Source organism: Orcinus orca, chromosome 11, assembly GCF_937001465.1.
Source record: "Orcinus orca chromosome 11, mOrcOrc1.1, whole genome shotgun sequence".
Lineage (NCBI taxonomy): Eukaryota > Metazoa > Chordata > Mammalia > Artiodactyla > Delphinidae > Orcinus > Orcinus orca.
Window position 1 is genome coordinate 76,667,684 of NC_064569.1, and position 27,775 is coordinate 76,695,458.

General features: G+C 47.5%; 1 protein-coding gene across 1 annotated transcript in view; it reads left to right on the plus strand.

The window, feature by feature from the left end:
- Positions 1-801: 801 nt before the first annotated feature.
- PLXNC1 (plexin C1) overlaps positions 802-27,775 on the plus strand; it is a 141,810-nt gene continuing 114,836 nt past the window's right edge. Inside the window, exons 1-2 of the mRNA XM_033427725.2 lie at positions 802-2,199; positions 19,732-19,872. Coding sequence (XP_033283616.1) covers positions 1,141-2,199; positions 19,732-19,872 — 1,200 coding nt within the window. The 5' untranslated portion in view covers positions 802-1,140. The remainder of the gene's footprint in view (positions 2,200-19,731; positions 19,873-27,775) is intronic.

Sequence of the window (27,775 nt, forward strand, 5' to 3'; positions counted from 1 at the left end):
ATATTAGCTATGATCATTCAGGTTAGATGATGAGTAGAACTTTCAAAGTGCTAGGCTTGAAAGCCTGGGACTCCGTTGCCAAGGGAGATTGGAGAACCTTTTCAAATATGGGAGCTCTGGCCCCAGGGATTGTCCAGACCAGAATCTTGGCGCCTGCCTTTCCTCCACCCCATTCCTCTGACCCGGGGAAACCCATCCCCTGTCACAGGGGCGCCTTGGTCCCTTGAGCCTCCGGCTCGCCACCGTCTCCCGCGCTCCGCCCCAGGGCCTCCCTCCCGCCGCTCAACACCTGTCAGCCGCCCTCGCAGCCTTCCAGTGGCCCGAGATCCGGGCCTCAGCTGCAACCCTTCGGGGTCCTGGGTCCCAGTTCCCCGAGCCTTGCGTATCCCCCCGCCCCCCGCCCCGCTGCTCTCGTAAACAAAACCCGAACGTTGGAACAGCCCCGCAGGCGGACAGGCGCAGGAGCCAGCTCCGTGCACTGTTAGCGCGCCCCGGGAGCCCCGGGCGAGCCAAAGGGCGATGGTGGCGGCCGCGGCGGCAGCGGCAGGCGGCTCAGCTTTGTTATGAATAGATGAAAGAGGCCACCTACACAGTAACCCAAATTACGAGACCTCCCTCCTCCCTATCTCACCGAATCAAGAGGGGAGGGAGATGGGCGTGGAGGGAGGGAGGGCGGGCGGCTAGGAGGCGGAGGGCGGAGGGCGGAGGAGGAAGAGGATGAGGAAGGGGGCTAGTTGCATCCCACTTTCACAATGGGAAAGTGAAACGCACAAGCGCACCGAACCTCTCCAGCCCTCCCCGCTTTCCTCGCTCCCCTCCGCCCGTCCCCTCCCTTCCCCTCCGCGCCTCCCCTCGAGCGCCAGCGCTGCACAGAGAGGAACTCTCCGGAGAAGGAGGGCGAGGAGGAAGCGGCACCGGAGCGCGCAGGGCTTGCCGCCGCCGCCGCTGCTGCACAGGCTGCCGGAACGAGCCCGCCGCGCGCCGCCCTCCCCGCTCTCCTTCCCGGGCGAGCTGCTGGGATGGGGCGGCCGCAGGAGCCCGAGCGCGCGCAGGAGCCGCCGCCGCCCGCGTCTCAGTCGCCGCGCGCCTGAGCCGCCGTCGCCGCCGCGCGCCCTGCCCGGGGGCGGCCCCCCCAACCCCATGGAGGTCTCCCGGAGAAAGGCACCGCCGCGCCCCCAGCGCCCCGCCGCGCCTCTGCCCTTGCTTGCCTATCTGCTGGCGTTCGCGGCGCCCGGCCGGGGCGCGGACGAGCCCGTGTGGCGGTCGGAGCAAGCCATCGGAGCCATCGCCGTGAGCCGGGAGGACGGCGTGTTCGTGGCGAGCGGCAGCTGCCTGGACCAGCTGGACTACAGCCTGGAGCACAGGCTCTCGCGCCTATACCGGGACCAAGCGGGCAACTGCACGGAGCCCGTCTCGCTGACGCCCCCCGCGCGGCCCCGGCCGGGGAGCAGCTTCAGCAAGCTGCTGCTGCCCTACCGCGAGGGGGCGGCCGGCCTCGGGGGGCTGCTGCTCACCGGCTGGACCTTCGACCGGGGCGCCTGCGAGGTGCGACCCCTGGGTAATCTGAGCCGCAGCTCCCTGCGCAACGGCACCGAGGTGGTGTCGTGTCACCCGCAGGGCTCGACGGCCGGCGTGGTGTACCTCGCGGGCGACACGAACAGCTGGTACCTGGCGGTGGCCGCCACCTACGTGCTGCCCGAGCCCGAGACGGCAAGCCGCTGCAACCCTGCGGCGTCCGACCGCGAAACGGCCATCGCGCTCAAGGACACGGAGGGGCGCAGCCTGGCCACGAAGGAGACGGGACGCCTCAAGCTGCGCGAGGGCGGGGGTAGCCTGCACTTCGTGGACGCCTTTCTCTGGAACGGCAGCGTCTACTTCCCCTACTACCCCTACAACTACACGAGCGGCGCCGCCACCGGCTGGCCCAGTATGGCGCGCATCGCGAAGAGCTCCGAGGTCCTGTTCCAGGGCCAGGCAGCCCTCGACTGCGGCCACGGCCACCCCGACGGCCGCCGCCTGCTGCTCTCCTCCAGCCTGGTGGAGGCCCTGGACGTTTGGGCGGGCGTGTTCAGCGCGGCCACCGGAGGGGACCAGGAGAGGCGCTCCCCCGCCACCACGGCACTCTGCCTCTTCAGGATGAGGGAGATACAGGCGCGCACCAAGACCTGCAGCTGGGACTTCGAGGCTGAGTACCACTGCGTAAGTCCTAACCCCGTGACGCTGCGGGGAGCGCTCCTGCTGCGGAGCCGCCGGCGAGGCAGAGCCGGAGGGAGAGGGTTGACCTTTACCAGGTCCCGGATTTACACAGCCCGGCGGCGGCCGCCCGACGGCCGTTGTCTTACGGTCTCCGAGACCTCGGGCTACTCTAAAGCACGGCCAGAGGTCCCCGAGGGAGTGTAAGAAGGGAGGTGGCGAGGGTAGGAGTTAGGCTCAAAACTCTGGTGGCTGCATCCCATTGCCATCCTTCTCTGTCCAAACATGGGCGCTTGTTTGGGTCTGAGCCTCGCCGCGCCGCTCCCCCGCCCTTCCCTAATCTCTTCCCCAGGTGTGTGGTCTTAGCGGGCGTGTGGCTTTGAGCCTTGCCCTCAACGGCGTTACCAAACACAGTGCCCTAGGCAGAGAAGCCCCAGAACCTAAAGGACTTGCCACACCCCAGTCTTTGTGCCCCCCATCTTCCCCCCACCAACCCCGTAACACGTGTGATGTGGTCTGAGGAGTTGGTAGCCTGTTCGACATGGGTCAGCGCTAGCCTGGAACAGAGGCTCAGGCTTGCGGGAACAGAACCCTCAGCGTGACCCCGTGCAAGGGGGCGGGGCTGTGGCTCCGCTGAGCGTGAGCTGTGATCTCCAGCTGGGGGGAGAAGCTGAGCAGGCTGGAGGTGGCTTTGTGGGTAAAAAGCCTCGCCCTAGAGGGGAGAGCAAGAGAAAGTGTTAGGGTACTTCAGGCAGTTTCTGGGCTCCAGATTGCCTGACTAGATCGCGCGGCTCAGAGGCACCACCCTCCCAGGCAAACGGCAGAGGTTTCCCCTGGGTTCCCAGGGCAGCCACAGCTTGACTCTTGAGATTGGCATTTCTTTGACTGGAAAATAAAGCGGCGGTTCAAGAGGATTCAGTTGATGGGGATTATGGAGCCATTGTGCAGTTCTCCGTGGCCGTCTTCCTTCCAAGGCTGCTGGCACGTCAAGTCCGCATATGGCTCCTGAGAGGGGAGCCTGCTGAGCGCCTCCTTTATAACTGGACGGAAATCAGAGAGCAGAAATGAACGGCTACAGGTGTTGCCATTGTTTTGATATGAAGTGCGTCAGAGAGGAAGGCGAGAAGTCTCCACTTGGAAAAACGTGTTGTGTTGGTACATTTGTTGTGTAAGCATAGAGGGGACGTTGGCTGTAAGGTATATTAATAAGTGTATGGAAAGACACTCCCCTCCCCACCCACGCAGAGCACATCTTACCAAATATTAGCCCTATTACCCAGAAAGAAAAAACAGGTCTCTTGCAAGGCCCCTTAGAATGGTCATTTGCTTCTTCCTCCTTGCCCACTACTTGTGTACTGGGGCACACGCATAATGCCTTCATTTAGTTACTGCCATAATTATTTTAAAGCATACATAACACATAATGCTCCCTAAATGACTCCGTCTTGCTATACAAGTATAATTTAACATTTAATATCTGTCTTTGTGAGAGCCTTATTATGTAACAGTTCAAGTTTGGCAAAAATCATCACCTTCGACCTCTCCATTGAAAGACTTGAAAGTAACCCCTACATGTTACTTGGTGTCGAGCTTTAGGCACACTTGGTCTCCGGGGTTAATGACAAGACAGCTCGGAGGCCCGCAGCAGGTGATAACAGTGGAAGTCCAAGCTTTGCCATCTGACAGCTGTGTAGATGTGTGGAGCCAAAACATTTCTCTTTACCGCCTTTCTCTACCCACTGGGGCCTGGAGGACTTAGTTCCCTTCCAAACCCAGCAGGCACCCTGAATGCACTCACTCAGAAGCCACATTTTGGCTTGATCAGGTGTTCCTGCTTGCGCTGGGATGAGGGGAAGGGAAAGTCAGAGAGCTGTTGATCCATCTTCGCGGGGAGCTTCTGGGAGGTAGCTGCCCCTTGGAAATCAAGCAAGGGATAAACACTTGCGGCCAAAAACGTGGAACTGGAAAAAGAAATAATTAAGGTAGGTCCCTCCACAGCACGCCTTGCTGCTGCTGTTTATGGAGAGCTCCCAGCGTGCTCAGAGCTGCAGATTCTGAAAGACGGGGTCTCTACCCCCTGAGCTTGTCATCCGAGTTAAATAATATACTCCGGTTCAAACAATAGCTTGTCACAGCTGCACAGGTAGGAGCTTGGAGTTTTGCAATGATTCTTTAAGTAAATTCCTTGCTGTTCTTATGAATTAAAAAGCCTTAGTGGAATTGAATTTCAGGAGAGGTTTTGAATGAAAAAAAAAGGCGGTCGTTTTGATGAAAACGCTGACAATTTTCTAATCTATTAAATAGGCAGGTAAGAGACTGCCACAAATATTTGTGCTCTGTGCTGGGTGCCACTGATTCTGCCATTGAAAGGACGGTAGCAGGTGGCAGCCCCGTTTAATGGGGCTATGGGATCAGTGTGCCCCTGGTTGTCACTCAGAACAATGATGTCATTGGGTTGCATTTGTTCTGTGTTTTATTTTCAGGTTTTCAGTGTGTTTTGGAAAAGGCATGCTGAATTACAGGTGCCTGAGATAGACAAAACTTGAAACACTCCAGAGGGAGCCTCAGTAGATTCTAACAGTGATTCCTCCAGAGCAGACACAGTCATTTTAACAGTAATCCACAGGCAGCAAAGCACCAGGGGCTAGATTTGCTTGCCTCCTCCCGCTACCCCTGGATGACTCGCTCTTATTTTCCATCTTCAGTCAACCATGGGTAGGAAAGTGACAGGAGTGACTGGGTTGTGTTTTCTCATTTCTTGGTTCTCTCCTTATCTCTTGTCGGCTGATTTGCTGGCCCTCAGCTTCTCCCGCTAAAGATTAATTTACAAGATGCTTGTGCAATGAGTGTGTCCTCAGCCGTTCACACGTTGGGCCATGACTTTGTCTGTCTTGCCTCCAACTTTGAATCTCCTTTCACAACTATCGCGGGAGAGCTTCAGCCTGTGAGCGTGCCCAGGCAGCCGAATTCTGTAGACACTCTCTAATAATCCGGCACTTCCTCATACATTACTTCTTTTGAGGCCCTCATCAAGTGTAAGGTTGATTCTCTGAGGAACATTCTCATTTACCTGATGAGGAAGCTGATCACTTAAGCAACTTGCTCAAGAGAGCAAAGGAAGCGTCAGAGCCTCCAGCGTAAACCCAGGTCTCATAATATCTACTTCTGTATTCTTTCCACCACTTTGGTGCTTCAGACTTTCCCTTCAAAGTCCCCTAATTAGAGGCAGTAACCAACCTCCCCTAGGCTATGGGGCTGAGGCTGGAGGGTGCCCCTTGAAGTGTGTATTAAAACTTAAGGTGATTTTTTTTTCATTCTATTCCATAACATATCTATGTGCTTGGGTTAACATAAAAAGTGAATGTTTCAAATGATGTACAAGTTAACTTCCTCTTGTTTCTGAACTCCTGTTACCCTTGGCATATGGTAGAAAAGTGTGTACACCTGAGTTTTGAAGTCTGATTGTTCCAGATTGTTTGGCCGCCATAGTTGGGTCCTGGGGTTGCTTGTGGTTTAAACGTGGTGGCCACCCCCTCTATAGTTACTGAGGGTGGCATGTTTCCTACTGTGTTGGCCAACAGGACTGACTCTTCTAGTTCATTCTACCACTTGTGGAGAGACGCACCTGCTTCCTCCACACTCACATAATTCCAAAGCTTGACATAATTTAACTGTCATGCAGACAACCACAAAACACTCACATGCTCTCCAGCAGACAGTAACCCAAGACACTTCTAGCTACTGCATGCAGAAGTGATGTCCCAGGGCCACTCGGCAGTGACCCTTATTGACCTCAAAATCCACAGTCTTCCTGCAATGTTTATTTCTTCTTTAGTTTCTGTTATGATCCTGTCTAGCCACTTTGCAGTCTATGGACTAGATGGTGAATTTTACCCCCATACACACATGTGATATGCAAGGGAGATTTAAAAAGCCCAACACCCACTTAGAAAGAGGGAAAAGCCATCAGAGCTCCTACTGCTGGATGACTGTCATGGCCAGGCTTTGTGCTAAGCACTTCACATGCCTTATTTTTGGTTGATTCTCATAATCACCCTATGGGGCAAGGATTGTAGTTTATGTTTATGATTTTATGATGAGGAATTGAGGCCTGGAGAGCTTTGGTTGGTTTCCACAACTGATACATGGTAGAGGATTGAGGACCTGGGCTTGTAACACACAGCCGTGGACAGTCCAGCCTCACAGACGTCGGGTTCTGGTGTCAATCCTGTCCTACATGGAGCCTGCTAGGCCCTTGCAACTGCTCTGGGATCAGCTGTTTGCTGGGCATAAGACAATAGAACAAAGAATCCTTGAGTGCCAACGGGGTTTCTGGGTCTGCATGTTTGAGCACTTGAAATTCAGACTTTGGGAGGGTTGTAGTTCCTCAGTGGTCAATTTCTAGGTAGTGCCGGCACATTTTGTATTCAGGCTTATAAACGACCTCAGAGAGACTTACAGGACCTTAAAGGAGGGCTCCCAGCTTTTGTTCTCAGACAGAAGAACTAGCTCATAAACTAAATCCAGAAATCTCAACCTGTTAAGTCTGGGTTACAGGCGCTCTTGTCTTTATCAGCAGCCACAGTTAAAATACAAGCCCCAGAAGGTCAGGAACCTTGTAACGTTTTGTTCTCTGTTGAACCCACAGTACCTAGCATAGCACCTTAGGAAATACTTGTTGAATTAGTAAACGGGGGATCATGTTGGGGATGCTATCTGTGGTTGGCAGCCACACTTTCCTGAACCTGGCCACCTCATACTCCCTTAACCATTGTCTTTTTCTTGGTGTCTGATGTGTTGGGGCCTCTTTCTTCCCTAGTCCGAGCCTAACTGGCATCCTCCACTCCTCTGAAATCCCCATTCATTGGGCTCACCAGGCTTCTGGTCTTGCCAATCTGGGAGTTACCTTTGACCATAGAAACCCAGCATGGTTGGCACTTCTGTGGTATAATTTAATAATGTGCGTGACCGTGCTTTTCAGCGGACAAGGGGAGAGGGCTCTGTGCTGTAGGGCACAAAGCCCCTCAAGAACTTGTAGGGTTCTCAAGTGTAGTCTCTGGACCAGCAGCATTCAGCATCACCTGGGAACTTACTAGAAATACAAACTCTTGGGCCCCAATCAGAAACTCAAGAGTAGGGTGTGGGACTGGCAATCTGTGGTTTAACAAGCTCTCCAGGTGATTCTAATATACATTCAGCTTTTAGAACCACAGCTGTAAGGTATCAGTTTCCCTTGTCGTCCACCTGAGGCACCTGGGATAAGAATTTGTGCCACTGTTTTCATTGCAGCTTTACTTAGGGTCATCTAAAGTAACCAGCTAATTCCACTACCCTTATATTCCTTATCCTCTTCTAATTGCCCAAAGGAAATACCTAGAAAAACTTCTGAAGTCTTAACTGTTTTTGAGTTTAGAGTCGGAGTCTCAAGAATCTATAGGTCATAGTTAAATTAGCTCCTTCACCCTTTCGGACAGCAGTCTATTTGCATTTCATTCCAGGATGTGGGGTGCGGGGGAAGATGTCTAGAGCCTTCTACTGTGCTGTACACCACACCAAAATTCTCTTGAAGGATCTGGTCTTTACGAAGATCAATCCTGATACCAGTTTCAATCCTAATTAGGCACAGTTGGTTGCGTGAAACAAAGATCTACATGAGCAAGCTCAAACAAGGGGATGGGGCATTTAGTGGATGGAAACAGGTGGGATTACATGGAGATCTAGGAGGAGAAGCAGTACTGTGCAGTGGTTGCCTGCACAGACTCTGGAGCCAGGTCGACTGGGACCACAGCTGCCACTTCCCAGTTGGGTGAACTTGGGCAAATTATTTAACCTTTCTGTGCTTGTTTCTTCATCTAGAAGTAGGGATCCTATTGGTTTCATAGGATTTGTGTCTGGATTAATGAGTTAATATGTATGAAAGCTACCTGACCTGTAGTAAATGCTGTGTATGTATTTACTATCATGACTATCATGACTGTTTAGGAGTGCTAGGATGGGGCTGATACGGAGTGGGAAGGGGGTCCGGACTCCCGGCAGCGGAAAGGGGTGTAACAGCAGGAAGTGGGATGGGTGCTCATTCTAAGGTTTCATCGTCAACGTGACTTAGCGTGGCTGCTTCCCTCAGTCCTGCTACGTAGTGACCACCTCGGCTTCCTCAAACACCTGCCCCTCACCCCCTCCACCTGAATGTGCCTCAGCCTGACCCGATCCCCCCACTCTGCCTTTCAATAGCATTTAACCCTCTGCATCGGCTACCAACTGGCAACAGCTTTCTATGTTATTTAGTTCAAATGACCAGGAAAGAGAGAGAATGGGGTCCAACCCATCCTCTCACTCCAGATTATGAGCCCTCATTCAGGGTAGGGATTCGTTGCCCTTGGGGCAGGTACTGACCCCAGGTGCAGTCAGCAGAAGGAAGCCCATCATGCAGTGGTCCCCAGTAGGCGTGTGGGCAGGCTGCCTTGGAATGGGAAGGTGGAAGAGCCACACCGTGATCGCCATGTTGACTACAGCAGCATGGAATCATCTCTCCCTCCCTTCAGGCTTCTCCATGGCCTACCTGTGTCTTCCTTGAATGTGTGGTGGCTCATAGCTGATGATCACTGAGGCCTGCTCAGAGAACAACCGAAGTCCGCTGGGGCACAGTCTGTAGGCATCCCGGGTCTAACTTGTTTGTGGAAGCAGGGCATGGTAGTGGGAAGATTTTTTTTTTTATCAATTGCACGCATAGTTTTTCTTAGCATTTTCATCCAGATAGAAAATTAATACTAATTTATATACTATCACAAAACCAAATAGAATTGTGACTTAAGTTTTACTGTTTCTGTAGTTGATGGGTTTGACTGTCTAATCAAGAGTTACACGTAGTGTCTCCTCAGAGGAGTTACGAGGGGGATTTGACCCCAGCAGTCCCCACCCCACCTCTCTGGCCAATGTTCTTATTGCAGAAGTCGGCAAACTTTTTCTGTAAAGGTCAGGTCGTCAATATCGTGGGCTTTGCAGGCCGCATACAGTCTCGGTTGCCCTTGCTCAACTCTGCCACTGAAGTGTCAAAGCAACCATAGGCAACATATAAATGAACAAGCACGGGGATGTTCCAGTAAAACTTTATGGACACAGAGATCTGAATTTCATGTATAGTTTTCACTTGTCACAAAATATTATTCTTTTGATTTTTTTCAGCCATCTAAAAATGTAAAAACGATTAGCCTGGCAGGGGGTCATTCAGAAAAACAGGCAGCAGGCTAGATTTGGTCCACAGCGGGCAGTTTACCGACGCCTGCTGTAACAGAAGGGCTGAGAGTAAAACAAACCTTCACGTTGCCCTAAGACATCGTGAGAGGTTTAGCAAAAAGGTGGTGCAGAAACCCCAAGAAGGAGTGTCACACTCGGCGTGGGAGGACCTGGGAGGCTTCAGAGAGGTGATGCTGGAGCTGTGGCTTAAAGCCAAGTAGAAGAGGCAAGAAAGGGAGTTCCAGAGACAGGGCACAGCTTGTGCACAAGAGGGAAGTTGAATAAGCTTGTGAACCGCAGGTAGCTCACCCTGGCTGGGGAGTGTCCAGAAATGAGCATGCAGGGCCAGATGGCAAAGGGCTTAATAAGACTGGCCAAGATGGCTGGATTTTATCCTGATGGTCGGTTGTTTTCAGACTTTCTAAACCTGGGCTTTAAATCTTAAACCAGAGGCTCAGTATGAGAAAAAGGCTAATAAATCATCATTGACCTGCTGTTCTGGGTGAGGCCGTTGCCAAGTGCCGGGGCTCAGGGTGAAGCAGGGGTGGGGAGGTTCCCAGAATCCTGCAGCTCGCCCTCCCCCCACCCCCTGCCTGTCCCTGTGGCATCTCAGAGGAACTTCTGGGACTCTGCTGAGCAGGGTGTGAAAGCCATGGCCCATGGCTGATGGAGGACAGCAGCAGGGCTCTAGGCAGACATGATCTGATTGTGTTCTAGAGAGATCACTCAGAAGAATGGATGAGGCAAGATGAGAGGCAAAACCGCTGATTAGAAGGACCAACAAATACTTCTTGAGTTCCTACTATGTGCCAAGCACTGTGAGGAAATATTTGTACCAATGATCAACAGAGTAGACAATAAACATGCAGCAGATAAAGAGGTTATTTTTATATTAAAATGATAGCTAGCACTCCTAGAGCACTCACTTCGCACTAGGTATTGTCCTAAGTCAGCACTTTACCAATGTTAACTTGTTTAATCCTCACCACGACTTTATGAGATGGGTAATGTCATTACTTCCACTTTACAGATGAGAGAATTAAGGCCCAGGCTGAGATGGGGGCCCTAAGAGAAATAACAGGACGTAAGAGAGCTGTGTTAGTTGAGGTGTTGGGGAAAGTTCTCTTTAAGGAGGTTGTGCTGCCACCAGGAAGATGAGAAGGGATAGCTGTACACGTCCCCAAGGGGAACTGAGGAGCAGTGCAAGGCCTCGAAAGGGGAAATGACTTGGTCATTCTGAAGAAGCAAAGGCTACTGTGGTCGAGTTAGGGAGGTGGAGAGGGGAGAGTGTCGGGGAAAGAGGTTGGGGAAGGAAGCGGCAGCAGATCCTGTAGTCCTGGTGGGCAGTGGGAAGGAGCTTATATTTTTTTCTGAAAGCTTAGAAGAGCCTTTGAAGGGAAGCGACACCACTGGATTTGAATTCCTAAATAAATGGCTGCCCTTTGGGGCATGAATGAGAGATTGGCCCCAGCAGAGGCAGGAGGCTCTCAAAGTAGTCCAGGTGAGAAATAACATTGCCTTGGTCTAGAGCAGTGGCCGCAAGGAACGTGGAGAGAAAGAGATGGATTGCGTGGGCTGCAGTAATCCACATGAGCGTGTTGGAGACCTGAACTGAGGTGGTGGCAGTGCAGGTGGAGAGGAGGGGTTCAATGAAATAGCTTTTTAAGGTGTAGAATTGAGAGGTGTTGGTGACCAATTAGTTTAATTTTCGTCGAGTTTTAGATATCTTTGGGACCTGCAGAAAGGGCCATTAAGCACGTGGTTGGCCAGGAAGTGAGGAATTGGGGATCCACTCTGTCAGCCTCTATGGAGTGCCAGCCGTGGGCCAGGCTCTGTGTTGGGCTCAACACGGTGCCATTGGGGCTGTAACTGCCTTGAGGGGAGTGGCCAGGGGCGTCTCATCAGTGTTTCCCAGGCATCCAGAATGCCGTCTACTGCACGGTGGGCCCTCAGTAAGTATTTGTTGAACTGGAAGGAAGGTGCTCTCCATCTAGTGGAGAAGATGTGGTTACGGCTCGGTGAGATAAGAGCTTCCAAGAGGAGCCCAAGCCCCGGGAGCTGTGTTTATAGGAGGAATAAAAGCCAGGTAGCCTAAAGAGAGGGGAGTTTCCCTGTGACTCCCTCACCAATGAGGCCGGATTCCTGGTCTTTCCCTCCTGCCCCTCCAGCCTGGTCTTGGAAGAGTCTACTCGAGAAGGATATTCTCTAACACATCAACTGTTCCTAATTATTCTGCACTGACGTCCTTCTGAGGTTCCTTTGCCGTCAGCGAGCAATCTTAGAAATTGGATTCCACGTGCTGGTCCTTGCTTCTCTGAGGCATCAGGAGGGCTAGGTGGCCCAGAGCAGCTGGTAGTTATAGGTGTCACCCAGTCTCAGTCTCCTGGGCTTAGCAACATCTCTGTGCCCCTCCCTCCCGTGGAGCCCTTGTGCTGTGGACCTCTGGGGAAGCCTGTAGATCCCTCCTCAGAGCAGTGGTTTTAAACACATAAAATAAAAAGAGAGAGTTGCAAAATGAACCAATTATATTGATCTACAGATATATCAAAATGTTTTTTCCAATTTGAAATAGAGTAATATATCTTAGCACATTTAAATAGCAAGACCTAGCAGCGGTAACTACCATCATTTCAAAGTAGCGATAAGCACAAACGATATTTTGAGATACCTGCAACAACTATAAAATGATATGAAAATATCTGATTTCTTTTGATGACAAAGTCACAGGTTCAGTTAATATGACTCTGGTCTGCATTCATAATTAAATGAAATGCTGAATTTCAGTCAGAGTTTGCTAAAATAGGATTTTTTTCTCATCTGGTTTCATGGATTCCTGGAATTCTTTGCAGGAACTGTGGATGTCAGTGCGGTCCCCACTCCAAGCCCTCATTCCGTTACTGTGTGTGTCAGAAAACCAATGACAAGATGCTGCATTTTGTTTCAAAACTCATTTGATTGGCTTAGTTTGACAATAGGGAGTTCAGTCCCACCTGGATTTTTACAGGTCAGGCACTTGGCCAAGAGCCAAGTGCTCCATAAATGGACTGGATGGAGCAGGTGGGTGGGTGGAGAAGCCTCAGAAAGGTTAAGTGACTGCTTAGAGACAGCTCATAAGTCATAGAGCTTGAACTTGAACCCACATTTTTCTTTACCCTAAATCTCTTGTTCTTTCTACTCTTCCATGCTACCACTTTGTTATTCAATATTTCTATTTTAAAGAGTTAGCCAAATGCAACAGTTCACAAGTTATGCTGTTCTAATCATGGGACAAGAACAGTGCTATTATTCTTCACTTTGGTTAGAGGATACGAAAATACCTAAAGTATTTTGTTTACTTAGAGCCTCATTTTAAGTACACTGAGTCTATAGACTGTCTATAGATGGAGATGGCAAAAGACCTAGGGACTGTGTTTTGCAAACTGTCAGTGAACTATGGATGTGAAATTTAGAGAAGGCCAAGCTACATGGCAGCAGATGTGGGGTAGTTTAGTATTGTTCCCCAAGGCAGAACCAAGGCCCAGTGCTTGCAAGGGACAAATTTTGTAATGAACTTTTGTAGAACTTTGTAATGATTAGACCTACTTAGCAATGTACCAGGGTTGCCTGGTGAGATATTGACTGAAAGCATTCAAATACTGATCCATGTATTCGTTCATTCATTCAATAAATGTTTATTGACAGCTAACAACATGCCAGGTGCTGAGGTATATGCTGCAGAGTGTAGAGTAAGATAAACTATTGTAGAGTTTAGAGTCTACCGGGAGATAGACATTAAATAAAAAAATTTAAAGCACTGTAATTATAATTATTTTCAAGGAAACAAATGGAATATTATGATTCAGAATAACTACTGGCATAGGGATAGGATGATCTATAGTCATGTGTCCATGAGGAGGTGACATTGAACTTGAAACCTGAAAGAGTTAAAAAAAAAAAAAAGCCTACAAGGTGTGAAGAGAGGGGAGGTAGCAGAAGTAGCATATGCAAAGGCCCTGAGGCAGAAAGATGGGAACATGTTAAAGAGTCTGAAAGAAAGACACTGTGGGAGCTGAAGCAGAGTGAAGGAAAAGAGTGACAAGGGATGAGTTTGAAGAAGTAGGCAGGGACCAGATCAGATAGGACCTGGGGAAGCATTTGGGTTTAATTCTAAGTGTGATAGAAAGCCGTTGAAGACTTTTAGTCAAAGAAGTAACGTGGCCTACTTTATACGTTAAAGAATCATTCTGGCTACTGGATGGAGAATAGATTGTAGGTTGAAAGAGAGAAACCAGGAGGCTCTTGCTGTAGATCAGGAGTGAGATGATGGGGGCTTGGACTGGGTGGAAACCATGGAGATGGAGAAGATAGATGTAAGATTGCTGGGAAATTCAGCTGAGATTTTTCAGGTATTGGGTGTGGGGACTGATGGAAAGAGAGGAGCTGAGGGTGGATGTTGGTACCATTCACCATGATGGGGAAGATAGGGAGGGAGAGAGTTGGAGGGAAGAAATGTCTAGATAATCATTTTCTAGCAACTCTGAAATCTTGGGAGCGATTCCGCAGGTTCTCAAAGAAGAGGATGCCATTTATTTAGAGGGTATTTAGCAGTGCGAGAGAGGGAGGTTTTGCAGAAGTCAAAATGATGGTGGGGGGGCACTACTGGTATTCTTGGGCAGGTGTCAGGGTTGCTAAAAGTCCTGCATCATGGAGGACAGCCCCCATAGTGAAGAAATATGCCATCTAGAATGCCAGTAGCTTCCTCATGGAAGAACATGGTTGAACTGTGTCTCTTCCAACTCTAAGAATCTAGGAGAATGCATTTTTTTACACTATCAGCAATTCATATATTTTTGTGACTTGTTCGAGTCAGGTTGTCTTTTTGTAGGTAATTGACTGAAAGTAGCCACATGGAAGGGATGGAGATTTAGATGGGGGATGGAGTGTAAAGGAAGGATAGATCTTGGAGAGTGGGACTTTGGCAGTAGGAAGGCCTGGGAGGTTGGAGGACACTGGGGCCTTGGAGGGAGGGAAGCAGGTGGAAGAGCCCGTGGGAGGATGTGAAATACAGACCTCACCACTTTGCATGTTCCCCGTGGCTCAGTTGCACGCCCCCCCATGCTTGCCTGGTATAGAGGCTGCCCAGGTATGTCCCTAAACTTCCCTTCTTTATTCCTCCTGCACACTTTGAACTTTTCCTTTGGATCATTTGAGTCCCCAAGGTTAATTCTTCCTTCAGATCGTCAGATGCCATAAAGTTAGAACCCGATCAGTGCGGTATACTCTAGAAGAATAAGGAAAAGCGACAGGCGCCTTAACGGCCAAGAAAATCACTATCTACCTTGGGTGAATAGTTGTTCTTTCCATTCTCTAGCTTGATACAGATAGTTTTCCAATCATTTCCACACACATGATTTCATTTGGGCCTCACAACAATGCTAATAGACAGGGCGTGTGTATTATTGGGTCCATTTTACAGATTCGGTTATTGATGTTCAGGGACTTGCCCAAATCAAGCAGCCTGTCAGGGACGGAGCAGGGCCAGATCTTGGGCATAGGACTCCTGCTGAGGTTTCCTAACTGCAAGTAGGCCCCTGGGTAAGTAATGATGAAGAAACTGCTTCCCTTAAGTGTATGCCAAAGAGGAATAGACTACAAAATTAACCGCCCGAGAGGCTTTTTATCGATGTGTAAGAAGTTCCAGTTGGTATTTGCCCTGGCCCCATAAAAAAAAACCAGAATGAGGGAGTCCTTTCATCACCTTGGGCGATCAAAGACTTGACTTTTGCTGTCTCCCCAACACTTGAGGGGTCACTTTTGTGCACATTTCCTCCAGCTGTTCCCATAATAGCTGCAGCGTGGCTGTGAGCAGCTGTGTGATCCTTGCTGAGTCAGGCCGTCTTCCGCGTGGTAGGGGCGGGGCCACGTGGTACTCAAATCCAGAGCGTGCCATTCACACCCTAGAGTTCATGGCTGGTGCCCCCTGGAATTGGGCAGTGCGCGCTGGCAGGTGTTTATGGTCAATGAAAGATTTATGAAGGAGCTACAAGGAGGTCAAGCTGTTTCCCTTGTGATGTGCCCAGTATTCCCTGAGTACTCTCTCTCTCACACACACACACACCCAGCACTCACCCCTTCCCAGTAGCCTTGGTTCCGCTTTGGTGTGTCAAGCCCAAGGCTCTCTCTTTTTTAGCCCAAACATCATTTGAGACAAGGTAGCTTTTTCCTCAAACTGAAAAAAGTTTCCCTCTGAGAGCGGGCTCAAGTGTAGGCGGGACGTGTGGTTAGACACGGCAGGCAGGAGACACAGAGTGACAACTCGGAGGGAACCAAGAAAGCCCAAAGGGGAGACAAGGTTTAGAGCTAAATCAAGATCGGATTTTGTCGCGAGATGCAGAACTGGCAAAGGCATCATTACAAGGCATTTACCTTGTTACACACAGAAGAACAAGCAGAGGCCTGAATTCAGAAATAAATTACACGTAATAAACTAGACAGAATAGGCTGAGAGCAACATTAGTGATTATGCCCTAAAGGGAGAGAAGGGCACGATAGAAAATAGGCCAAAAAAAAAAGAGTGAAAATAATCTCTGGACACAGGGGGCCGACTGCACTATTTTCTCCCTTTTTCTACTTGGCTCCCCAGGTATTAATTTCACTTGTGTGAGCAGGTTTCTCTGGAGCCTGTCTTTCTTTTGTTTGCATTTGCTGAAATGAGCAAAAGGAAGCCATTCAGAGGGTTCCTTTTTCCATTCACAGGGACCTGTCCGTTTCTGTGTGTTTCCAGCACAAAAGAAGCCATTTCCATTCAGCCAGAGCAGCCCTTCGAGTTTACTTGAGGTCCAAGCCCGCTCTTTCCTATTTTCTTCCAGGCTCGCTGTTGTAATTGGCTACACAATCCTGACCGTGGCCAGGATCCTCCAGGGTGAGAGGAACAAGCGCTTGGCCGGTTCCTGGTCCTTTGTAGCTGAGGAAAAGCTAGAGTCTAGTGCCATGTCCCCAGCCATGACTCTCATTTCTTACACAGGGACTTGCTTTGCGTTGCAGGCAATTAGCAGTGGCTTAAACCATAACATCATTGTTAGTAAAAAGTTTAAAGCTTGGAAGTCTGAGCTCAGTGGTGTCCTCAGGAGCTGAGGGTCTTTTGTCCTTCCCTTGCACCAATCTGTTGGTTTTCATCCTCCATCTTGAATGTCATGGAAGCAAAAATGGCTGTCACCACTCTGCACGGGTAGCCTCACATCACAGAATCCGAAGGGAGGAAGTGAGGGAAGAGGGGCAAATGAGTTCTCCTCAAGAGCCTCCTCTTTTCAAGGAGGACGCTTATTCCCAGAAGCTCCTCCAGTGGATTTCTTGCATCTCACAGACCCAAACTGGGCCACATGGCCACCCCTAGCTCTAAGGGGTAGGAAAGCAAGTACCAGGCAACGGGGAATGGGATTACTGTGTGGCTTAGACTAATCATGGTTTCCCAGGCTTGGGTTTATTGCTACCTGAACAAAATTAGGGTTTTGTGGCAAAGGAGGAGGTGGGCATAACTGCCACAGGGGTGACATCAACCGTTTGTGTTTTTAAATAAGGTCATGATCGCACACATGGACTGTGTGTTACTCTGTGCCAGACGCTGTTCTTCTAAGCTTTACCTGGGCTTGTGTCTTAACCCATTCAGTCCTCATGATGAGTCTATGACATAAATGCTGCTGTCGTCACTTCCATTGCATAGAGGAGGAAACTGAGTCACAGAGAAGCTAAATAATGTGCGCAGAATTAGTTAGAACGTGACAGAGCCAGGACCGAAAGCCTGGAGGTCCAGCTCACTACCCTATACTATCCTTATTGAGTCGGAGTATTATAAAATATTCCAAGCAGCACACAGTAAGTGCAAGTTACTAATAATAATAGCAGCTAGCATGTATCAACATGTTATTACTACCATCATTATTATCTCTCCCTCATAACTACCCTACCGATCAGACACCATTGGCCGTATTCACAGCTGAGAAGGCCAATCCCAGCAGGGTTCGATAAATTGCCCACACCACCCAGGGGATGAGAACCAAGCTTGAATGCAAACCTAACTTCTCTGACCCCTAGTCCCAGGTGGTTTGTTCTGTGCCACCAGCTCTCAAATTCGGGAACATTGATTTAATGGCCCTACTACTAACCCATGCTATTGATCCAGGACTTAATTTGGAAAACTTCAATTACTGAGAAACAGTCAGAAGCCAGGGAAGGATGCTAGAGAGGATGGGACAGTAATTTAGAAGCAATTTTCTCCTTGTTCTTTTTCAGCTTCTGGGATTTTTTGGAGTCAGTCTTTCACAAACAGAATATCTTCATCCCACCTTAGCCAAGGCTAACTGTGATGTCACGGTTCTTAGCTAATCTAAATAGCTACAGTTATTAAGCACCTACTGTATACCAGACGTGGGAGGACACTATCCCATTTGGTCCTTGTGGATGGATAATCAACAGTCCACAGTCATTACTCTGTCTGTGTCGTGGGATGAGGGAAAACAGAGTCCTCCAGCCAAGGATAGTGGTGTTAGAACATTCCAGATGCCCGGGCAGAGATGACGTCCAGTTCTCTGAGTTAAGCACTTCTGAGATGCTCAAATATTTAATAAAAAGAAGAGGCGTGGTCAGCCGATTTTAAGTTTGAACAATTCTGGTTTTATTTTAAAGCAAGATGTGTGGTGTGGGTTTATTTTTTTTTCCATCTAAAGGTCACCGACTTTTCTTTTTTTCTGCTCATGGTCACGAGGCATCCTTACCTAAACAGTGATCTATTGTTCTGATTCTTAGACCCACAGAGATTTTTTTTCTCAGCTTCATTTTAACAGGACAGTTCCTCATCTTCCCCGACTGTATGAAAAGTATATTTTTAACAGGAAAAAAAAAAATCTCCAATGGGTTTTCTAAAAATCTTCTTAAACTGAGTTCACTGTGGAATATTATATGCAAATAAGCCACGTTCTCTTAGGTTATGACATCTTTTCCTTGAGCAGAGATCACGACATTGGCGAAATCCTTGCCAGCATGTCTTTTCCTCCCAGCGTAACTTCAACAAAGAAATGTAGACGGCACTTTAAAGGCTTCAGAAATCAATTTAGTCCATGAATCCATTTAGTGTAGATGTTAATGAAACTTGGTGGGTTTAAAAATAATGAATATTTAATAAGACATAAATTGAAAGACATAAACACTGTCGGCAGTAATATAATGAGGTTAATAAGTCTTAGCCTCCCCCTTCCTACCTCTCCCTTCTCCAAACGGGGCAGTTTTAGGAGTTGCGGTGATGCTTACAGAAGTTTGCTGGCTCTCCTGTTGGTTGAAGCGTAGATGTGCCTTCGCCAACCTTAGTACAGTTGGGAACCAAACTCTGGCAGATAAAGTATGCTATCGCACTGTGTTCAGTAGCTGCAGAAGGCAACGACTCTTTCTAGCTCCTATCTTCCAGAGATTTGTGTGACAAACTCGGTTTCCTGTCGTTGAAAGCAGGAAGCAGCAGGAAGCACTTCATGCCTTTAAACAAGGAAGAAAAAGACATTTTGGTCGACACACTGTCTGCTCTGGATTTAAAGAGGGGCTTTATTTAATGATCAGGAGTGAGCATGTGATTCCATGTGCTCAGAACCTCAGACCGTTTAAATGCCTTCAGGTTGAGAGTTAGGCTTTCCATTTCTTCTTCAAGAACATCAGCACTGGGTCCAGCCCTTGTGCTTGGTTCCTCTTTAGCCCTGCGGCTCTGTCTTACCTACCATCCATGACTCTGTCTTTCCCTCTTTGCCCTCCGAATGACCTACCCTGTCTTTGGGCTAACACACTGCACTCTTCTTGTAAATCCAGAGTCCCTCCTTTCTGCCGTCACACCCAATAGGATGGTCCGTCTCACATCTCTGGAAGTGGCTTGTTTAACCTCACAGAAGCCAAACCCTTGTTAAAATAAATTTCAGCCTGATCCTGCAAACAGCCATGTATAAGACTGTCTCCCTCCCACTTCAGCGGTGGGCTCTTTTTTGGCAATAAAGGGGAACTCGGTTTCATATATCAGCTGGGAGAGTGTTAAATGGATGGCTAGCTCACTGCTGGCAATCAGTACATGTTAATACACAGTAAACAAATGGCTTTCCATGGGTTGGGCAAGCGTGGTGATTCTGCCGATAAAGGGGATAAAAGGTTGTTCCTGGGGATCTTGTCTAAGAAAATGTATTTGGGGCTCCAGTAAGGATCCTTCCCAGGTGGGCATGAGTGACGTTTTATCATCATGAGAATTATCACTGTTAAAAATTATCTTTTTTTTATTTGTGCGTTTGTGTGCATGTTCAGAATGAGAAGGATCAACCTGAAAGAGTCCAGCCAATCGCGTCATCTACCTTGATCCATTCCGACCTGACGTCCGTTTATGGCACCGTGGTAATGAACAGGACTGTTTTATTCTTGGGGACTGGAAATGGCCAGTTACTTAAGGTTAGTTTTCTGTGCCTTCTTCCATGTCGATTTTAGTATTGATCCATTTTGTGCTTTTGTATTTTGTATTTTTTATTGCTTCTGGGTTATACACAAGACCGTACCAGCTGCTTTGTGAACTGCTCGGAGACACCTCCCCTCACGGAAATGGCCTGAAAGAAATTTCTGGAAATCTATTTGTAATAACCTCCTACTCATGTATGGAAGTGACAGACCCCTTGATTCCTGGGAACTTGCCAAGACGGTTCCCTTCCTTACTCACAGGCTGCCTGGGTGAGGCACATGGGGACCTGGCCCCTACCGCATCCAGGCTCACCCTCCTAAGACTTTTAACTTTTCAGTTCTATCTCCTTTATAATGGAAATGTACAAAGCACCTGATTTCTCACAACTTCAAAGAGGTAAAAGATTATAGGGCTAAAAAGAAGAAATAAACAGATGTTCCTTCTCCCCAGCCCACCTGCCGCCCGCAGAGGGGGTGGTTCATTTTCTAACCTTCCTACCCACACCCACCACAGAGAGGTTAGAAATCTCAAACCCTCTGAGGCTCCCCTCGCCTTTTATCTCTGAGAACTGTTTATTTCCACTGTGCAGATACACCACTGGCCGAGCTGAGATTTTTATTCACTGGGGGAAAGGTGCAGGGGGAAGGAGAAGAAAATAAACTCAGAGATAACACATGACTCGTCTGAAATTATATAGCAGTTATCAATTTCTTCAGCAAGCCTTTACGGAGCACCTTCTGTGACCTCCACCAGCATTCGTGGTTGAGAATTGCACTGTTTCTTTCACCCTGGGCGGATTCTCCTTTGCCTCTCTATAGCCAGTCAATTTACTGTCAGCTCGGATTCTAAACTGAATATTAACAGATTTGTTTTCTCAACTGATCTCCCACTGATAACTAGCTGTGTGACTTGAGGTAAATCTGTTAACCTCTCTGAGCCTCCATTTCCTCATCTGTAAAATGAGATTGTACTAGATGACCTAAGAAACCCCTTTCTCTTCTGGTCGTCTCTAATTAGCCAAACCCGCTTGCTTGCTTGCTTTCTCCAAATGTGCCTTGTGTGCTGCTCCCACACCTTTGCTCACACTGTACCCCTTTCCTGGATTGCTCTCTTTTTTTCTCTGCTTTACTGAATCCTGCATATCTATGCTTTGGCTCAACTCAAACTCCGCCTCCTCTCTGAGGACTCCGAAGCCTGGAGTGATCACGTTTCTCCCTCATCTCCTGAAATACTCATTGTCTGTATCATTCTTTTGGCTCATTACAAATGTCTTGCTTTGATGCCTAACCTTTGCACTTGTGTTTGTCTTGCCTTCCCAGCTTGATTTTGAGCTTCTGGAGAAGGGGGCCAGGAATTCCCACAGCCTGATACAGTGCTGAGTGCCTGGTAGATACTTGATTTAATCTGTTTTCTTTGGAGGAAACCCAGTAACATATGGGAGGGGGTTTGTTTGTATACACATGCTTTTAAAATATACATTGATCATCTTTCCTTTTGTGTTAGCTTTATTTCCTGGGGAAGGTAAATACCCACCAGTCCTTGTATACAAGTTGCTCAGGGCCGTGAGGCAACGTCTGGACCTACACCAAGCTGGTCAGACTCATTGGACCCATTCGCCTGGCGGAAGAAGTTTCCATCAATCCTAACTGGGTCTCCTTGCCAGTTATCTCTTCAGATTTGGGATATTTTTGACGAGTGTTTTGACAAGAACACTGTTTCCCCAAAGCAGAGCCAACCAAACTGTTAGATGGTAAATTGGAGGTGAAGGAACACTGGCTATAAATAGTTTCCCATGGGACGGCCTGGTTTCGCCTGTCCTGTTTGTTCACCCCAGCGGTTCGTGTGCAGCTGGCCGGTGTTTAGCGATGCTGTGCTACCAAGGGGTGGAACTGAGCTGCAGCTTCGAGGCTGCTGAGGAAGAGACGGCTGACCCAAGTCTCGCTTTCCTCGGCATCTGTACGGGCTACACCTTCAAAAGCCACATCTGTGGCTGTGTTCTTAGGGTTCCAGTAACAAGGGCAGGTTGGTTTTCTGTTTGTTTTGTGACAGCTAACATTTATACAGTGCTCATCACTCTCCCTGTTCTCATTCGGTCCCCTCCACCACTCAGTGAGGTAGACACACTCTTCTCATTTTACAGATAAGGGAACCGGGGCCCAGAGAAGCTGCACGATGTGTCCAAGGTCACCCGTGGCAGAGCAGGGGTTTGAACCAGGAAGCACTTCAGAGACCATACTGTTATGTCTCAGGCTACGCTGACTTGGTAGCTTCTGCCCCAGGCACGGGCAACCACTCTGTGAGGGTTCTCTGGGGGGAGTGGGAAGCATGTTGCTAGGGAGTCACATGGCAGTGGGAGTGGAGCGGGTTCAGGGTTCTTAGCAGGGAAGAATCCCAGCTTGAGAAGAAGGCAGACCGTCTGGCTGAGGGAATACCTCACTGGTATGATAACTTCTTGGGAGTCAAACCCCACCCCCAGCTTCCCTCAGGAAGGTTCTACCCCTCAGGAGGAGGTTGGGAGGGGAGAGTGTGAGCTGACTGGGCCCCGCCAGGCTCCCGAGGACAGCCCAAGACTCCCCTATGTATCCTGCGTACAGATGCTTGGGTGCAGCCCCTGAAATCACCCAGAGTCCTGAAGCCCCAGGATTGTGTAGACGATTTGGAAGGCACAGAGGATCTCCAGATCCCTGTATCCAAACACTTCAAGCTTGTCCCTTGCCAGACTCGTCGCCAGAACTGTTAGAAAAGACGAACATTGATAGACACAAGCTTGGCTTCTTCAGCCACAGAGTGGAGGTACTAATGAGCAGAGAAAAACAAAAGCCAACCCAAGGCAGCCTGCAGGAGCAGGAGAAGAAGGGGCTTGGATCACCCACAGCCTGACTCTTCAGTTTCCCTGGTGATCAAGAGTTGACGGCCTTTCGACAGACGCCAGGCACTGTACTATATGCCTGGTTGGAGGAGAGGCAGGAAATAGCATTTGGGGGCCAGTTGCTCTTTTTGACCAACACATACACAGACCCTCTGATTTCCTAAATCTCTGAAAACCTCACAGAGTTTTCATAGAGTTTGGTGCAATTTTAAATATCATATTACTGAAATGATTTTTTTCTTATTGTAAAAGTAATGCATGCTCTTGGAGAAAGTTGCAGAATAGCGGGGTATGAGGGGAAAGCAAAGAAAAAATACCCCTAGTTTTCTTATGTAGAGGCAGCTGCTGTCAGCATTTTAGATTCTTTTTTTTACATAGTTGAGGTCAGACTCTATTCAGTTTTGCATCCTTTTTTTCTTCAGTTAATGAGGGAAAACGCTTATATTAAAAAGTTACGGCAAACTGTAAAGTCTTTTAAAATAGCTGTATCATATTCTATTATATGGAAACATTATTTTGAGCTTAAGCCGAGATATTGAATCACTTTTAAAGTGACTTTAAAGACATGCACTCTTCCGAGTCATCTGGCACTCCCTCTGAAGGTAAGATTTTATTGATGATGAGCGGAAAAATTAAAGGTTTCACAAGATGCTGATACCTTTACTGCCCTCTTCTACTTTTATTTCTAAATCCCTTTGTAAGGTTTTAGAAAACCTGAAGGAATTTGAAACTGAAAGCGTCCTTTGCGAATATCTCATCTGCCCCCTTATTGTCGACTTGCCATCCTAGTGGTTGTGAGACAGATGATGTCCAGTCACTTTTTCCTCTGGATATTTCCTCATTTTACTTCCTTTCTGAGCATGATTGCATGCTATAATTTTTCAGTCGTCAGCATCCTCCCTGAGATCAGCTGAAAAAGTAGAGCCACACTGAACTCCGTTTTTGGGAATTCACATCCCACGTGTTGTGTGGCCAGGATTCTTATAAACACGTGCTCTTTCTCCAGCTTGTGGTACAGACTACGGTGCAGTTTGGATTCCTTTGAGCTGACTCTGTTGCATGTAGAAAATGGTCCTTATTTCAAGGGCAGAATTGAATATTTTGAACTTTTCCAGGTGGTAAAATAAGTAATGAAATTTGAAATAACTTCACCCATGCCCATTAACCTTTCTTGTAAGCAAAGAAGAAAAGAAGGCAGTAGGCGAGGAATAATAACAGCTAACATTTCTGAGCTCTTACTGTGTGCCGGGCATTAGAACCAGTGTCTGCATGGGTTTACTAGTTCAATACTATTAGCGTTCCCACTTTATAAATGAAAAAACCCGAGGCTCTGAGAGGTTAGGTGACTTGCTCAAGGCGATTTGGATGGAAGCAACCAGTCTCCCAAACAAACTGCACTGATAATTCAGATGTGTTCTCTAGAGCTTGGGAGAGTTTGTGGAACTGGTTTTTATTTTGTATTTTCTAACGTTGGAATGTCTGGGTTAACATCAAGATGCAAGTATTTGAGGTTTCTTGAGAAGGTTCTATGGCTTCTGTGGTTTTAGGGACAGCTTGCTGACAACCCAGCTGAGTGCAGACTTCTGTGTTAGAGGAAGGCAGAGCCCTCTCCGCTTGGGGCTACAAGTAGCTCCTGGGAGCCTCTGAACCCCCTTAGGAACCCCTGCTTTTCCCCAGTGGACTCCTTTAGAGCAATGGTAGGAAATCTGTGTTCAAGTTGATTTTTAGAATGGCTCCAGCAACAGGAGGCTAGGGTTGGTTTTCTCCAACATCCTTAGGCCTAAAGCAGGGTTCAGGATTCAGGAAGCCGTATCATGCCCTTTCCCCATATCCAGCAGAGAAGCACCACGCCCACGCTGAGTCCGGACTGGCTACCTATGTAGCTCTCCAAACTCTGCTCCTACTAGTGGATGTCATTTATCCAAACCATGGAGTGAGATTCAGCCCATTTCCAGAAAGTTCTTCCTGCCTCCAAAGTGTGTAACCTTTGAAGAGTCTGCCTTTGACGCTGGTTTTTAAAGTTTTCGAGTGAAAAATAAGAGAAAACAAAAACAGGTCTTTTCTAAAGCCAAGCTCTATTTATACTCCCACAGAATGTTCAAATAAGGAAGAGGAGGCCATGAGAAGCCCAGGACAGGACCTGGGGTTGGAAGTGGGGGGGGGCATGGACGCTGAGCTGAGGGAACAGACCAAAAAGTAAAGGTGGTGGGAACTATCAGAACTTGAAAGTGGGCTCCGTGGTTGGGTGTTGAGAAAGTCACGTTCAAGTTTACCCCCATCTCATTCCTTCCAGTGTGTGAGTGTGCAGGGACTCCCCGATTCGGAACAAATTCGCCCGTGTAATCCACAAATCTAGAACTCATGGTTCAGGCTGTATGCTTCTCTTACTACTTACATCAAAATCAGTAGATTGGAAACCAGAGAGTAATTTGCTTTAATCTTTATATTTCGTTTTTATTATTACTCCTACTTACTGAAGCACAGTAAATGCTATTGGATAATTATCTTGCTTTCCTCGTGCGTGTGTGTGTGTGTGTGTGTGTGTGTGTGTGTGTGTGTGTGTGTGGTTTAAGTCTCCTTTGCAGCATTTCTTAGAAACTGTTGATGGAAAAAAAAAAATAAGTGAGAATTTTTGGTTTACCCTTTACCTGGTCAGCCTCACAGAGTGAGGTATAAGAAAAGAAATTTGGTGTAAAATATTTTAGCATTTTGAACACCCATGGCTTTCCCATGTCATGTTAATAGTAAAGAAAAAAAAAGAAATAGTCTTTTGTTTAATTTTTCTCCCCCTCATTTTCCTCACCAGGCTGTCTTTTCCGTGGACGGTGTTGTACTTGTAATGCAGCTAATTGTATGGTGTGGAAGTCTCACACACCATACATTTCAGGACTGTAGCTGGGAGGGTTGTTGTTGGTTTTTTTGTTTTGTTTGTTGGTTGGTTTTTTAGTATGCAGTGAAAATCCCAAGGCTAGTTAATCGCCTGCCATGAGGCTTCAGGAAGATGTCAACAGAAACAATATGTTGACACTCACTGAAGTTCTCCATTGGGGAAAATTTGTTTTCCACATGGGCTGCAGCTGGAAAAATCTGAAGAGCCCTATAAAATCTTGAACGCTACTAGAGTATGTTTTTTCATTTAATAAATATTTATTGGGCACCTTTTATGTGCCAGGCACTGTTCTGGGTGCCAAGGATATAAAAGCAAACAAAACCAACAGTGCCCCTGCTCTCATGGTGGGAAGAAAAAGACAGAAAACAACTAAATGGATTAACCAGTAATGAAGTCATTTCTCATGGTGATAAGTGCTGTGGAGAAAACAGAGTGATGTGTAGAGAGGGACCGTGGGGTACGGTAGAAAGGTGACCAGGGAAGGCTTCTCAGAGGAGGTGACATTTGAGATGGATGAAGGGGTATGTAAGAATATACATGGCAGAGGCTCAGGTTGACTTCAGATTAGATCCATATTAAGGTCGTATGCTGGAAGCAATAGATGAAAATCCACATCATGCCTGAGGAGTGTGTGTGTATTGAATGCATTTTCTCTTATGCAAAATTCAACCCATTTTGGGTTTCTGTGACTCACCGTTACTTCCTGAATCGCTTCACTTATCGTATTCTTTTCCGAGGCAGCCCAGCTCCAGTCTTGCTGGCTTTCTTTTCTGTGTTGATGTTGATGTGACTTTTGCAGTTAGAAGATCTAAGTGTTCCACCGATGCCCCTGTGCTGGGCTGGGCTCTGTGGGTTGGGGGGTGGGGTTGGAGGTGATATTAACAGAAATCCAGAGGAGGAGGAGATCCTTCCTGTAGTCATCTGAGACGAGGGCCGTGCTGAAGCAGAGACCCCAGTCCCTCTGTGCAGCGCGTTGCTTTAGTAAAATTAAAGATGTGATGAAAATGGAAACTTCCTTGGGGGTACAGAGATCCTTCTCTGCATAATCTAGAGAAAAGGAAAACCATTGGACCCACTCATCCTCAAACACTTTTAAAATTTAAACTGCATGTATTTATTTTTAAAGACAATACATTAACAGTGTTCAAAACTCAAAAGAACCAAGAAGGTCACCCATTCTTGACTTCTGGGGCAACCAGTGATAATGGTTTAGAGATATTTTATATATGTCTGCGAGCAAAAGGGGGAAGATAGTCTTTCTCCCCTTTTATTAAACATATATGTTATATATGTGTATATACATGTATATATACATATTTAATATAGCATGGTAAACATAACATATAATACATAAAGAGCTTTCTGATTCTTTTCATTGCTAAATAGTATTCCATTGCTTGCACCATAGTTTAGTTAACCAGGTCCCTATTGTTGGACATTTCAGTTGTTTCAGTCTTTTGCTAGAACACATGATGCTGCAATAAATACCTATTACATATGTCATTATATATGTATATATGAGGGAGTGTGGGATCTAAGGGTATGTGCTTTATAATGTTGAGAGAGAACGCCAAATTACCTTCCAGAGAAGTCTCGCTCCCACCACAATGAAGCGTACCCCTTTAAACCCAGCACCTGCAGTTATCAGGACAAGCTTCACTGCTGGCCTCTCGAGGTAGCTTGTTCAGGAAACTGGTTGGCAAATCCTGGTACATGTACACTTTGGTAATTTAAAGAGAAAAAAAAGCAAGCAAGAAAGGCTTCCCTGCCATAAGTCCAAGTTCTAGAGAGAATACTGATGCTTCATCTCTAAGGTATCAAGTAAATAAATCTGTATTGACCCAAATAAGATCTTTCTAGCCCCTTACCCATCTGTATCCACCATGCTCCAAAAATAAATAAAATAAAATAAGCTCTAATAACAACCGCAGTGCAGCTCCTAACTCACTTAAAATGGATGAGTGGTGGTGTTTTGTAAATTGTTTTTATTTACTTCTAAATTTTAAAGCAAATCCCAGACACTGTGTCATTTCACCCCCTGCATATTTCATTATGCATCTCTAAAAAACTACGATCATTTCTTTAAATCACCATAATCATAAAGCTATGATTGCAAGTAACAAAATCATCAATAATTCTT